General features: G+C 46.1%; 1 protein-coding gene across 9 annotated transcripts in view; it reads right to left on the reverse strand.

Annotated features, from left to right (window-relative positions):
• Positions 1-6,297: 6,297 nt before the first annotated feature.
• Positions 6,298-15,361, reverse strand: part of LOC144739426 (semaphorin-4A-like) — a 103,980-nt gene continuing 94,916 nt past the window's right edge. For 8 of the 9 annotated variants that reach the window (XM_078622403.1, XM_078622389.1, XM_078622408.1 and 5 more), the window contains one exon: positions 11,694-15,125. In XM_078622403.1, the coding sequence (XP_078478529.1) occupies positions 14,275-15,125 (851 nt within the window). In that variant the 3' untranslated portion in view covers positions 11,694-14,274. Of the gene's footprint in view, positions 6,600-7,844; positions 8,055-10,965; positions 11,263-11,693; positions 15,126-15,361 lie in introns of those variants that run through there. The other variant, XM_078622434.1, reaches the window with a different exon arrangement.

Below are 15,361 nucleotides of genomic sequence, written 5' to 3' on the forward strand. Positions count from 1 at the left end.
GTGCATAAGCAAGGACAATAGCGGTATGCCGTTTTCCCTTCAAGGGAAGTTTAAAAGTCATGAGTCGATCGTTCACTCATTTTGGCAGACTCAAACGTTTGTTGACGAGAACAGAGAAGTCGAATCCCCGCCAGCCATGATATGCTGGCTCGGGTGGATGAAGCAGACATCGTTAAGGGCACCTTTTCCAGCCCCTTCCTCATGCCCCGGAGGTGAGCAGTGTGATCATGAAAGAGGATTGCTTGGTCGCTCAGGGAGTTCCACCGCCGCTTCTATCCAGCGAAAGATGACCTTCTGGCCTGAGCCACCTGTGTGCGGGTCTGCGGCTACAACTCCCGGCTGCTTCATCGCTCGCCCATCGCCACAGGACTTGGTATCGATGGTGGGTGATGTCACGACTTGCAGCTGAATTAGATTAAAGTGAGGGAGAGTTGCACAACGTCTGCCTAATACTCTCTTGTCCAGGCCCTTCAATACAAAAGTCAAGACAACTGGAGATGAGACCGGATGCAATGGATGACCAATGGGTTCTTCAGTACCTCGCCATTGCTCTGAGCCCTTCACACCACTTTGCTGTAGCTGCCTTCGTAGCCGTCGAGACGCTAGATTTATATGTTCAGCCCCCTCCAGTGGGAAAAGTCTTCGCATGCGGGGGGGGGGGGGTGTAATGGGCTCGTCTCACCAAGGGTTTCAAACCCGTTGGCTACCCTCGCTTGGTTTTGTCCGCCAGTCGAGGCGGTTTTCCGGCGTGTGGCCGCTGCCGCCGCATGCAGGTAACTGTGAGGAGCCACAGGTGAAAGCTGGATACCGGTGGGGACTAACAATGGCCAATCGCCACTCAGAGAGGTATGATTGTTCCCCCTTTTAGAGGTGCCACCCCTACCTGACACACCCCACACACCCCGAACTTGCATGCATGTATGTTGAACTTCTTTCGCACCGTACAATAGCCAACTGTGCTAATCGGAGGTGCGGGGGGAGGACAATGAACTAAAACACAAAAAAAACTGTTCTAAAGAAATTAGTTTTCAATCTAAATTTAAAAGTGCATAGCGCTGGTGGCTTCCTAATATCAGAAGGACGAGCGTTCCAGACGGCCACAGAAGCGCACGTTTAAATAATAGTGACTAACTGCAACGAGCACGGTTGGCTACGAACAGTGAGAAAGAAGTTCAAGATTGATGGGCTGCAACGACCATTTGAACTTGCACCCATTCCTATTGTCAGTAAAGCACTGTTGTCTTAACACCACGTGGCCAGATGTAATGCACAGGCATCATGTCGTCGAATTGTAGTAATAATAATGATGGCGTTCCAATTCTGGGTAAACACATGCCCAGTGCCGGATTAAGCTAGTGCGGGGCCTGGAGCATATACTGTATTATAAAGGGGCCCTATAAAAAAACATTAAAACACATAAATGTTTAATTTGCACAGTAAAGTAATTGTATTTTTTTTTATTTGCTATACAGCCAGATAATACGACAAATAGCTAACCTTAAACACCCAGTCGTTCATATAAGTTGAAGGCAGTGTAGTACTCTAGTGATAGTGCAAGTGCAGAATCACTGAACTGGAATTTATAGCTTGAAATAATTTAGCGCGGGGCCCTTGAAAACGCGGGGCCCGTAGCATGTGCTCCTTTTGCTACTCGGATAATCCGGCACTGCACCTTCCTGGTTCGTTTGCGAAGCATCCACATTTTCATGCACCTGTGCGCTGGTGTTTTAGCGCTGGCATCACATTCCAATCGCTTAATTAACCTCCTGCACATGTTCCTGGAACTCGAAAATCCGAGGCGGAGTTTGTCTCTCCCCAAGGCTAGAGCCACTGAGAGCCACCATTGCCATAGACGGTTAGGAACTACACATAGGTGTATGGATTAATGTGATAGATAATTCCACACAACGACAGTATTCCCTCGTTATTCAGGAATTTGCTATCCGCGATTTTGGCCATCTGCATATTGCTTCTGAAACTCTACACGACTGCATCGAGAAAGAGAGAAAGAAAGTGATGAGAGAGAAAATGATGCGATAAAGTGATGCGATAAAGTGACGAGAAAAAATGATGAGAGATAAAGTGATGTATTTATTGAAGGTTTTTCGTAGGCCAATATTATTTACGAAATTTGCTATTTAAAAGGGTCTACATAACCTATCCCTCACGATTAATGAGTGAATAGTGTAATTTTAATACACATTTTTTTTCTATAACTTACCAAGATTGTATATTATAGTGGGGCTTAGATTTCAGATTTTTATATAATTTTATTCTGCTGTATATTATAAAAAGTCACATTTTGGCAGCGTGCAGTCAGTGATGGAAATGATGCTTTTCCATGGCGGGGGCAGTCTCTTCATCTATCATATGAATATCTATATATATATGTGTGTGTGTCATAAACAAGCAGAGTTTACATAATACAACTTTCAGCCTTTGATCAATCCATTGCTAAACGGAGTCCTCCCCATGCATCAGGGGGCGCCACGGTGACGAGATGTTAACTACCTCGCCCGGTATACAGGATGTCGTGGGTTCGACCCCGACCCTGACGCCTAGATATTTTGACTTTGCATATTAACAATTTAAGGGGGCTATTTAACTATTCTTTACCATGCTGATCAGTGCGAATGGTAACCTCTGCGCCACCACTCCACACTCTGAGCACAGTGTACACAGCACCTACATTGTGTATGCCTGACCGTACCCAGCACTAGTGGAAACTGTATATAAGCACATCGCACATGACCACAGTTCTGTCTGATGTAATCAACACATACCTACAATGCACTCGTATGTGTGTTGAACTTCGTAGGGGGAAGGGCAAAGGAAATTGTCTTATACAAGCACACTACTTCAGATATAAGCACACCTGGCCATGCTCCCAACGGGTGTGCTTATAAGCAGCTGCTACGACGATATAAATACGAGGTCAGCGTTCATGTTTGAACCCCGTGGTGTGGTGTAAAATGAGCCAGTCTGGGGTTTGCAGAGCTGACGTCAGCTTGCTGCCCGGTGGACTTGATTCTCTGGAAAAATACCACAGTTATTCGACTGTGCTACTGGGCCGACGTTGAAATGGGCGTTTTGTGTTGACTCGAGATGATTTCGTTTTCACCTCTTCAGAAATAAAGGAAACTCGATGGTCCACAAACTAACAGCATTTTTTTCGTGTTTTTGCGTTTTGTTGTCGGTGCAGTGTATTCGTGGCATTAGAACAAAAACCGTGGCAGAGAATACCGATGGCGTTGGTGCGTGGCCAATAAGAGCACGATTACATAAGGATGGTTGCACTGCACGGCGATGCGACCACGCGCGTATTGCGGAATAGCGTGACACACCGTCTCGCGTCTAAAGGAGGAGCACGCATTCGCTCTCCAAATGCTTCCCACGTGCGCGCGCGCGCGCGCGCAGGCGGTCCGACTTTGTCATGCGACTCTCTCTCTCTCTACATTTACACATCATCTACATTAACTCGATTTTGCGCCCCTATACAATTGTAAACTTCACAGCCGGTTTTGTTGTTGTTGTTGTTCATCCTGAAGAAGGCACCGTTCTCTAGTAACATTTGCACGGCTAAAACTCTCCGATGACCGTTCAGAAGATATCAACGAGCTTTGAGCTGCGGGGGTGGGGGGGGGTGAGAAAAATGCGGCTGTGCTACACAATTCCCCCCCCCCCATACCCCTTGCCGGATGGTTTTTCCCAATCTAAATGCAGCACAGGCCGGCTGCTCACAATGCCCATGCCAAACGTGCTGCGTTTAGTTTTTTGGCGCCTTTAAAAGGATTGCAGCGATCCAACAATAGTGCCCGCCCCCCACCCCCCACATCATGCACCCCCTCCTTTCCACCAATTGTTTTTTCATTAGTAGGTGCAGCAAATATGCATGAGTGTGTGTGTCCGCATGTACACGTACGGTATATGTGTGTGTGTAAATAGAAATTGGTAAGTATAATTCTTTTTTTATAAAATGGAAGATAAAGTTAACATATTTTGTGAATGCGCCTTTGCTGGAGACTAACTAGATAAGCAACCGTCATCTTTAAAGATTACTTCATCCCCAACTCATGTACAAATAAAGAAAAAAACCCTTCTTTTTGCCAAATTATTTTCAAATATATCTCACAGCTGAAAAACACACAAAACCCAATAAGCAACACTTCTTTTTATATACACGTACAAGATGTGAATGTGCGCGAGTGTGTAAACGTGTGTGCAGCGTACACTACTCAGTGTATAGTTTCACATATACCGTTGCAGCCGGTCCAATGCAGCAGTTAATGAGAGTGGGAGCACGCAGCCCTGAGTTAAAGGGACGGCTCCTACGTTTGGCTCCTCTGTAGAGAGAGAGGAGCCGCGTTGCCATGGTGCCGGGATGGAGCAAAAGGAGGAGGAGGTTTTGTGTGCAGCCGCCCAGCGCAGCAGCTCCCGGAATAATGGGCTAGTTTCCATCGCGATCCACGAGGCAGTTCTCCGTCTGCGTGCAAAATAAAAGAAAAATCGAAAGAAGGCAATTTCTTACGGGAACTAAGATCGCCACCTCTTGAGGTACAAAACAAATGAACTGGGACATAGCACGGGAAGAATGCCACAATCCTGGAAGAGGGGAGAACGGTATTTAAATGTATTGTCTTTAGAAGTGTGTTCTTATTATTAATACCACACAACGGATACAAAAAAACTGGACTTTTAATGTCCCGGGAAGACTTACAGATTTCCCCAGGTGGGTTAGCACAACAACGGATGATCCTGGTTAAACCAGGACAGGTAGCAGCCCTAATGCTTAAAGGTTCCAATGGAATGTGATGAACATAGTATCTTCTTCTTGGTTCTTTCGGTAAAGTCACGTAGAAGGGAAATAATAAAAATAAAACATAATAAAATAATTCTCACGACGTTTCGGCCACAACGCAAGCAGCCGTCCTCAGGTGAAGAACAGGTCTGTCAGACGCTGTCTTTCCGACAGACCTGTTCTTCACCTGAGGACGGCTGCTTGCGTTGTGGCCGAAATGTCGTGAGAATAATTTTATAATGTTTTATTTTTATTATTTTATTATTTCCCTTCTACGTGACTTTACCGAAAGAACCAAGAAGATGAATCCCTGCAGTTACGAAAGCTTTAAATCGAAACATAGTGTCTGTTTCTGGAACTACTTTACTTGTTTCACATCTTCCTTTCGGTGGTGAGCGACGTGGCGGGTGTGTGAAGATAAGCTCTGAGATAACCACTCAGAGTGGGGTCATTCCGCCGATTACTGGTTTGGCTAATGAAAAGGTTTGAGCTTGATTTTGAATCAGCAGCCATCCACCCAGAACTGAATCTGTTATCACCCTCAGCCCGGTTCCACAACATTCTGACATACGATTCTTTTTTTAACACAGTTGGTGCTACAAAAAAATGACTTATGAATGTAAAAACTAAAAATATATTGACTTATATTGATAACATTTGAGAGGCACATTCATACAAAAATTCACAGAAACCTGATGCTCTCAGATCAACCCACAATCTACTTAAAGCCAACAACATTCAGTACGCTTAGAGATCCTTTTTTTGAAGCCCTCCAAAATGTAGCTATGTTTTGTTGATTTTTGTACGAAAAGCCGCGACAATCCTTTAACGGACATTTGGTCCCAAAATGTATATTAATCTAAATAGAATTGGAATGCTATTTTCATAGATTTAAACACTGAGCACTAATTTAGTGTTTAGTAGCCATCTGTGCGAGGACGAATCTTTTTCCAGATAAGCCTTGTTGCACCTTGATGATATAAACGTAATGCTTTGAGTATGATATATATTCATGTTTTTCAATTATACAAGCCGGATTGTTTTAACTACATCACCTATTACAGTAAAAACCTTTCCTTTTAAGGCAGTGATATTGATAAATGTGTTGAGTATTCTGGGCTTGTGCACCACTGCCAACGCAGCAGCATTACCAAATAGTAAGTTGGATGTTAATTCATGCATTTGTCTCGCATCAAGGTATGAATTGTACTGAACGGTGAGAGTTTAAAAAAAATATCTGCGGGAGGTCTGTGACTCCAATATACCTCATACATGATACGAGCAAAATAAAAACATGTTCTTAGAAACACATGTGCCTTAATAAACACGTAATCATGTCCTGCATGTGTAATACTTAATCATCGTTATGCACTGAACTATCCCACAATGGGAATATGAGCAGTGCATTTTGGACGTGCATTTACTTTCAAGGCAGCATTTGCTTCCCAATAGAGACATTCAATATTCCATATATAAATCTGTATTTTGTTATCTGATTAATTTTAAAATGAAAATCAAATTGCGAGCAAGACAATGCATTTAGGCTGAAATAATGGAAAAATATACAGTATTGTAAAATAAATATATAAGTAAGCATGCTGATGCTTTGCCAGAGTATCATTTTTTCTCCCCTCCCTTACACTGGTAGGACAGCAATACAGTTCAGTATTCATCATGGCTTTCCCGTGCAGCCTTACCAAGGCTTTTTTCCAAAGGTGCATCATCTTGGCGTGGTCACGAGCTGCACTTTTCCATCGTACAAACTCCATATTCCATGCATCCTGATAATCTGTGTCAGAGCCTGATCCAGAGTGAAGAGTGCAGTGGCAGAGTTAGTGAATGTACAGCATTCGATAGGGGTGTAATGCTGCACCAGTTCATTGTTTAAAATTGACTCTTAAGAACATGATACCTCTATAGAATTGCGTGTGTAAAAATCAATGTTGTATGTAATGGGTTCAGGTAACCCCACCAGCCACTAGGAGCCACTAACATTAATCGGGTGTTGTAACCATAAAATAGCTGACGTTAAAGTTATCTTGACATAATTCGAAATGAATAGACGTTTTGGTGTCGGTGTCATGGTCCACACTTTCCAACTTCCCAAAAAATACCTGCAAATTACTAATTTGCAATTACACATATCAATCGTCACCCCCGACTGGCAACAAACGCCCACTTGCAGGGACGTGCTGAGTCGTCTTGTGCCCCACAGGGACAGCTGCCACTCAGGGTTCCCATGAAATATTTCAGATGTGATGTAAGGCGCTTTGAGTTAGCAACGTATTTAGGCGCCACATAATTATAAAATATATTACAATGGAAATACTTTAATTGAATCTTGCATGGATAGTGACGTTAAATTGTGAAAATGCATTTGATTTCCAGGTAGAGAAGGTGTATTATATATTATCTTTAGTATCCAAACTTACACAAATTTTATGATAAAGCACTTCAGCAGCTACGAGATCAAAACGTATTTTTCAGAGTTAGGAAACACAAGATGCATTTACTTATGTTTATTCGCAATTGAACTTGAGATATTTGATTTACCCATTTTTTTTCATGAATCGAACTACATGGGGCCCGAATACTTTTGCTTGGTTGGCTTATGGCAAACGCTGTAACCTGGTCCTTGCCCCAAAATGGCTTGTTTGGTACAACTAAGGGTGGCAAATGCTACTAATGATTTTCTTGACACATTTTATCTGTAAAATACACCTATGTATGATAGCAAGGTCACTATTATAGCCTTTTTATGACAATAATATCATGAGACGAGGGTACTAAAGTATATTAATAGAAAATTATTTTGGGGGGAAACCACATGTGATATGAATCATCTATGGAATACGACAATAAATATTAAGTGTATAAAAAAACAGCGTGTAGGCTACACTTTCTGCTCAGTGTGGACACTGCCCATGGTGGGCAATGGTATCATTTTCCACCCCAGATGGTGCCAACCAACCAAACCACTTGGCTCACGGGCTAATTGCAGAGCGCGCACGTTCACGGGAGGACACCTGCTGGGCGCCTGGCTCACCTGCCCGTCGTACGAGCGCACTCGAGGACTTGGCCTGCCCCCGACAACGAGCGGAGCAGGTGTACGTCACGTCCCCCGGCGCCGCGTCTCTCAGCCAGGACGTGGCGACGGCGAGGGAGCCTCCGTGCGAGGGGACAACGTCCACGTGGTAGTCCACTCTGCTGAGCTGCTGGCCGTCGCGCGCCCACGTGACGGAGAGCTCCGGAGGACCTGTGTGCACGCGTGTGCAGGGCCGATCGGCCCGTGAGGACTCCACGCTGCGAGCGGCGGTGTTGGGCCGTTGTGCATCTTAAGCTGTGACTACGAAGAATGAACGGAGCTTTCGGATGCCCCCATAGTGTTGGGGTGGAGTGAAGGAGAGGGGGGAGGATAATCAGCATCGTTGTCATTACCTGTCCCTTCTGTTAGCTCAGTGGTGATGATGGGACTGAACAAATTTACGCTGTGGTTCTTTTTCTTTTCCCAGTATCACTGGCTCCGCTGAATACTGAATTGGCTTAGTTAGTATTCTTTCCATTTTTTGTTTCGATTTTTTGCTGGGTTGCCAGAGGCAAAGTTTGATGAAGAAACGTCTATAGCAAACGTTTTTGGGGGGTTAAATTGCATAAACATAAGCCTCTTTAAATCCGCCACCACCCGACACAGCCCATTTAACGTCTACGGATTAACAACTGGGAATAACATTAGTGCAGCGTAATATTTTCTTAATTGGGAATTCAGAAATACTTAGTCATCGCAACACTAAACCCACACATTGAGCACTTTTCAACCAAACTTTCTTTAAATCTGTCATGCGCAGGCCAACATAAACAACTCAGAGCTGATGTGGTGATGCAAGCAATAATGTGCGCACTTTCAGTTTGTCGGTATGACAAGCTGGAAACACGAATCAATGAACGGAGAGAAACGCAAAGCGAGGTGGGGTGTATAGTGGAGAGATTACTGCACGTGGGTTAAATGACAAAAACAATGATGCAAGCACTCCAGTGATGACATCACCGCACTCCCACGTGTGGCTCATGCGGCAAGGAGAGACGGAATCGGGTCACGTGTTCCTTCAGACGCGCGTCTCATGAGCACCGCTTGTTGTAGTGCCCAAGGGGTTAGAGGGGGGGCTGATCTGTTCAGTTTAGCTGCGTAAATATTTTGATTCGCCACGGCGGTGGATCTTTGCGTTACATATTGCAAATGTGAAAGTGGTTTCCAGTTAAAATGAGTGAGAACCGTGGCCCAGGGGTGGGCGTCCCATTGTTCTACAGCGAGGGCCAAGCGTAGGCTTGAATGTTTGGGTAAACAGTCGACATGTAAGGGGCCGTCCATAAATGACGTCACGCGATTTTGGACGATTTTTGACCCCCCCCCCCCTAGTCACACGGCGTCACAAAAAGTCAGACCCCCCCCTCAAATGACGTCACAAAGCTCTGCCCCCCCCCCCCCCCAAAATAAAACATGCTTCAAATCGCTTTAAACTATTATCATTGTAGTGCATATTTAATGTGGCGCTGCACTCTGATATTGTAAGAAAAAACATGTATTACTGGTAGGAACCTCCTGGTTACACCAGCCCACAGGGGATTATTGTGTCCGTTCGTCCATCGTGCAGGGAGGGGCTGGGTGGAGAGGGAGGGGCTGGGTGGGGAGGGGGTGCTCACCCCGTGGTGTCAGCCCCTATAAAACTCAACGTTTAACCTACTCACGCCGGCTTGTGCCCGCCCTCACAGTCGGCCATATTTGCGGAATACACCACACCGCCATTGACCCCGGCCATTGACCGAGCAACCCAACGTTCTAGATTTGAAGTTTTCGTGAATGCAATGATCCATACTCTTTGGTATTTTCGGTAAAGTCACGTAGGTTAAAAAAAGAAAAAACAAATAAATCACGACAGTAGTTTTGCTGTGACGGTTCCACCTGAAGACGGAAGCTTGTGTTGCCTCCTAAACGTCGTGATTTAATTTATTTTCTTTTTCTTTTTTTAACCTATGCGACTTTACCGAAAAAAAACAAAAAGTAGAACGTGTTGTCTATTTTTATTTAAAGTTGCGCATTTTATGTGACGTCACATTCTCAACCCCCCCCCCCCTTCGTCACACATCGTCACAAATGTACAACCCCCCCCACCTTAGGTGCGTGACGTCATTTATGGACGGCCCAAACAAGGCGCAACCCCTCAACAATTTGATGAATTGTCATCGCTCAGCTTCGTTATCACAATTTAAGCTCCTGTTTTGGCTCCTTGTTTTACCGTCTCTATTTGTGGCATATTATTTAGATTTTTTTTAACAAATGTCTTTGCTCAGTCAGCCCAAACGTGACATGACCATATTATTTGCATATAATTTACAATAAACGAACAATCAATTCTCACACGCACAGTTTGACGCACGTATCATGAGCATAACAATCAATTTGAATCGAAGAAGCGATCTAGTATTTCAAGCCAAGCCATGAGTAACCATATACAAGCCAAAATGTGTCTTGAACAGCAAAAGGAGAACGGGAATCCCAGCATGCTTTGCATGTCACAGCATGACATTTTGACATTTGTTTCTGGCCTGCAAGCATTTTTTTTGGCGGTTGAATTACTGAAGATGCTACCATGAGTGGCGGAATTGGGTCACATGTTGCTGGAGACTCGTCTCACGAGCTCCCTCTGTTGCAGTGCCAGCACCGACTTGGGGGAATGCTGTGAAAAAAAGCCTCTTTAACTGAATTGCGACAATTCATCACATTTCTGGGATGTCGAATCTTTAATTTCATTTCTAATGGAAAGCCACTAAAAATTACTGTCAATTTGTCTGGCGTGTAGAAAGTGGTTGTGATATTTAATAGAAATAAACAGTTGTTTTTCGAAAACACATTCACTGCTTCCCAGTTGGCAACGGGGAAGGAGTTTGCATTGATGTCCAGAGCAAAATGTCCTTTTGTCCCCCCCCCCCCATGTCCACCATACAAGAAGGGGGGGGGGGCTAGAGAAAGCACTTCAATTTCGTGAGCAAATCTTTACCCCATCTCCCACCCCCCCCCCACCCCCGACGCCTCGCCACTACACGAGACGCGGCACTAGAGCAGGGGAGGTAGGGGGCGGCACGGCGAGGCGGCAAGGTGAAGCGGCGCTTACCGCTGGCGCGGCAGAACAGGTGCACAGGCTGCACGCCGCACCAACTCTGGTTCTGCTCAGAGAGGAGCGGCGGCAGCAGCGTCACCGGCGGCGGCGGCAGCGCCGGGCGCTCCGCCCCGAGGGGCCCTTTGGAGGACGCGAAGATGACGGCGGCCGCCGCCACCGCCGCCGGGTCCACGGACGGAGCGGCAGAGGAGGAGGAGAGGCGCAGTCGAGCCGCGTTAGAGCCGAGGGTGGCATGAGGTAGTGCGAAGGAGACAGAAGATGATGAGGATGAAGAAGAGGAGGAGGAGCGAGCTGGAAAAAGGCGGCAGGCAAGAGGACAGGGGGATGGCAAACAGAGAGGGAGAGACACAAAAGTGCGCAGTGAGAATCTGAAACAGGGAACGGCACTCAGAAAAACGATGCAGCGTTCCCCACTGGTTGCATGCAAAGTAAAGTGATAATAAACAGGCAAAAAGATGTCTTAAACAGGAAAACATAACAGGAATTCTCAGCGTGCTTTGCGCTCTTGAGAAAGCGTCGTGTTATATTCGAGGTCAGGTCATTCGGTGAGTTACTCGAGCAACAGAAAATAACGACGCTTTTGGTTTACAGCTTTAAAAAAAAGTTCTTTTATAAACAAACAAAAAAAGGGTAGCGACCGTTTTTGAATTGAAAAAAGACGGTGGTTTTACATTCCTCGGTATACGAACAAATACGCCCAAAACAAAAATTACATGGGAGAGTTCTGGAAAAAAAGGTTTTATTTTAAAAATTAAAAATAAGGAACTGTACAGACAAGCTTTAACTCGTTCACAATTCACATCTCACTTACCATTTGATTTTAATACGATACATAGCAATTGTATTATGACCTGCACCCCCACCCCTCCTTCTCCAACCCCTGCCTCAGACCCACCCTATAAATTTCCTCAAAAAATGTTTTCCCATTGCAGAATTGTGTGATGACAGTTTGCAGTTTTTTGTTTGTTTGTTCCAAGCCTGTTAAGTGCTAATTATAACTACGAAAACGTATGTTGCTCCTCCCCTTAATTCTTGCTGTTTTACAGACCCACAAGGTCGACAAAAAATACTTTCAGACATATTGGCAAAAAGCACCCGGTCCCAATTTGTAAAGTACAGTTACGGTAATTAAATTTTCCCACGATTGATTAATTTAACAAAATAAAGGCATAAAAACAATGGCCCTTTCAACCATGATGTCTGGACAACCACTCCACTCGGTACCCAGTGTTTCACGAGCCCGTGTGTATGCAGGACTATACCCCGCGCAAATTTTTGATTTACTCGGAACTGTGCACATTTTTTATTGAACATGTTTAAAGTTTAAAAACTATCAAAACACGAAAAAAATGTTTTACTTATAGTCCAGTTAACACTGCAGCAAGAGTGCTCGACTCACAGTCAGAAGGTTGAAAGTAAAATTCCTTGCTGGGGTGGAGGACCCAGGCCAACAGCTCTCTGGGGTAATTAAAATGACTGCCACAGAAGTCAACAGCAGCCATCCTGTGTTGAGACAGGCCCCTGCCATAGAAACGTGGAATTTTCACCATTGGCCAAGGACCACCATCGGAGATGAGTACCGTCCCAAGATAACACAACCGACTGACAAAAACGGCGATTCGCTTAAAATATTCACTCGATTGAACACGCGACGTTATTTTCCCGTGAATTGGCGACACGACGGTCAAACCCACATGCTTTAAACCTTTGTGATGTAGTGCGCAAAAAAATAATTTGACGTGGAAAAACAAGCGAGGTGAACAAAGGTGCAGGTTTCCAGCGACGCGACACCCATTGCAGTGCTCCTGCGAGGCGGCGCAATTCAGATCGCGCCACCTTCCCACCCGTCGCGGTGCATGAACACCGCTCTCGGCGTGGCCATGCACGTGAAACACAACAAAGGGAATGGGCCGCGTTCAACACTGCGGCGTGGGCAAGCGGACACCAAAAGCATTGTGCAACTAAGCGTCTGTCAAAAAGCACGTGCACATTTACACAACCCCGTAATGCCTGGACGGTTGATTAAAGGATGGTTCAAGGACTCTGTGTGTGGCTGCCAGCAGTGGTGAACATCACATTGGCTGGCGAGTCCCTGGTTCTCGATGGGCATTGCGCAATGCTGAGCTATGCAAGTATGTGCCACTGTAGGAGAGGAGCAGCTTCCTGCTTGGCAGGAACCCACATTTATTAAATTTGCCACGGGCTCCACAACACAATGTGTGTTAGGAGTTGGCCAATCAAATATCCAGTCCCTCCCCCACCCACACCTCTCCACATTGCCCACGACACAAAAACAATACTTCAATTCTGGAAGCTCCAAAAAAACACGCAAACACACACAGGCACTAGGGGGCAGCATTCTTATACATATGGTGGCAAAATTCAAAAGTGAAGGCGCAGGCGAGAGAGATGGCAAGTCCTTCAGAGAATCAAACTAAGGTGCACGGATGTGTTACTTGTCCAGACGTTCACGCAATGGAACGCCTTTAACAAAGCCAGGAGGAGGCTCTTACAAAAAAATGCACACACACACACACTGTCGGCCAAAAGATTTATCTTTTTTTTCTTGTCATAAAAATTAAATTATACACTTACCACTTTGCTTGCCCTAAAAAAAAACACACATAGCTGCCCTAAATGTGAAAATGTACACTTCAATGAAAGGCGACTTGCCCAAATGCAACCCAAGCGAGCTCCGTGATTGACAACGAGTGCAGAAGACAGCGATTCTCATCCTATGAAAACCAATGACAGTTAAGAAGGAAAAAGTTATGTTTCGGCAAACAGTGTCAAAATGAATGAGCAGTTGCTAAAAAAAGATCAACTCAATACGTTTCATCAATCGTTGTTTGTTATCACCTATCTGTTGAAATGAAATAGATTCTGTGCTGCTTTAATTTTCAGTTCCGAATAACCTCAAAATACAGGATTTCACTTTAAGGTCATCACAGAGTAACTGTTGTACATACAGCCTTATGGCTTGCGATTCTCAATAATAATGATTTGAAAATCAGTTGCAAGGTGTTTCCGTCTTCGTGCCCTTCTTGCTTCTTTTGTTAAAAAAAGGATAAAAGTCTCATTCGCGTAGCACAAAGTTTTAAAGCTGCCGGTTGAAAAGTTTATTAATCAACCTTTGCAAATCCAGAATTCTAATCCATCTCCTCATTGCCGACAAGACCCAGAGCGTGAGCCCAGCCGAAGTTCAACACAGGATTAGTCAGTTTCTTGGCAGTTGCGTGAAATGCGACCAAGCACACTGTTCCGTTCCGCGACTCCACGCGTTTCTTCGTCTCACTGCCGCCGCTACGCCTGCGATTCGTTTAAAGCCGGCGTTCCAATGAGTGGCGACTTCGTGTCGGGGTCCATGTTTATGCAGTGGGTGGGCGACCGCACCGGCGTGACCGCATCTGCCCGGTTCTGCCCGGCCTTGGTGCCGTGCGGCGTGCAAGGCCGCTCGGGCATCTCGCAGTGCACCAGCCGTGCCACGCGCTTCTTGCACTCGCGCGCGCGGTGCACCACGAACAGCAGCAGCAGCACGTTGACGGCCAACGAGACAGCCAGGGCCACCACCATGCCCACACCCTCGCTGCCCGACTGCGCCTGCATTTGCGTCTGCGGTCTGATTACAACCTCAGGCGTCTCCTCCCGAGTACGTGACAACGACTTTGATCTTTTGCCATTACCTGCGTTCTCGTCGCCGGAGCCCGCGGTGGTGCTGGGCGCCATAGCAGTGGGCGCGACGGAGGCGTTGTTCCTGGTCATCTCGTCCAGCCCCGAACCGTCTAAGTCGGAATTCTTGTGCACCGCGGGGGTGATCTCGGTGACAGGCGTGGTGGTGGTGGTGGTAGGCACGGTTGTGGTGGGCACGGTGGTGGTGGTGGTGGTAGTCGTTGTGGTCGGCGGCATGCGAACGTTGAAGCTCGCCATAGCGCGCCTGAAGCCGCCCTCGAGCGTGTAGCAGATGTAGGAGCCGACGGATTGGGGCCCGGGCGAGGACAGCAGCAGCCCAACGCGGGGATAGACAGTGTAGGCCACCTCCTGCGAGGTCAGCTGCCTGCTGTCGCGCTCCCACTGCTCTGTCGCGAGGTTAGAGGGTGGCGTGCAGCGCAGGAGCAGCGGCAAGCCCGCCTGGATCCTCACCTCCTTTTCCTCCACTGCGGTCAAGCACAGGGAAAATAGAGCAGCACTATTTGAAGCAGAATTCAATTCAAGAAGTTTGTCTCGCTGCTCAAATGAGCGACGCAATGGTGTCAATTTCTATTGAATGCCCCAGAGCTCGTGGTGGCAATTCTGCATTCTGATTGCATGGATTAGTCTATCCACATGACCCACTGGTGAGTTCTAACGAAGCAGTATTTACTTTAACAACCCTGGACAAATGCTCAGTTAA

The sequence above is a fragment of the Lampetra planeri genome, chromosome 3 (genome assembly GCF_965212315.1).
Source record: "Lampetra planeri chromosome 3, kcLamPlan1.2.h2, whole genome shotgun sequence".
NCBI lineage: Eukaryota > Metazoa > Chordata > Hyperoartia > Petromyzontiformes > Petromyzontidae > Lampetra > Lampetra planeri.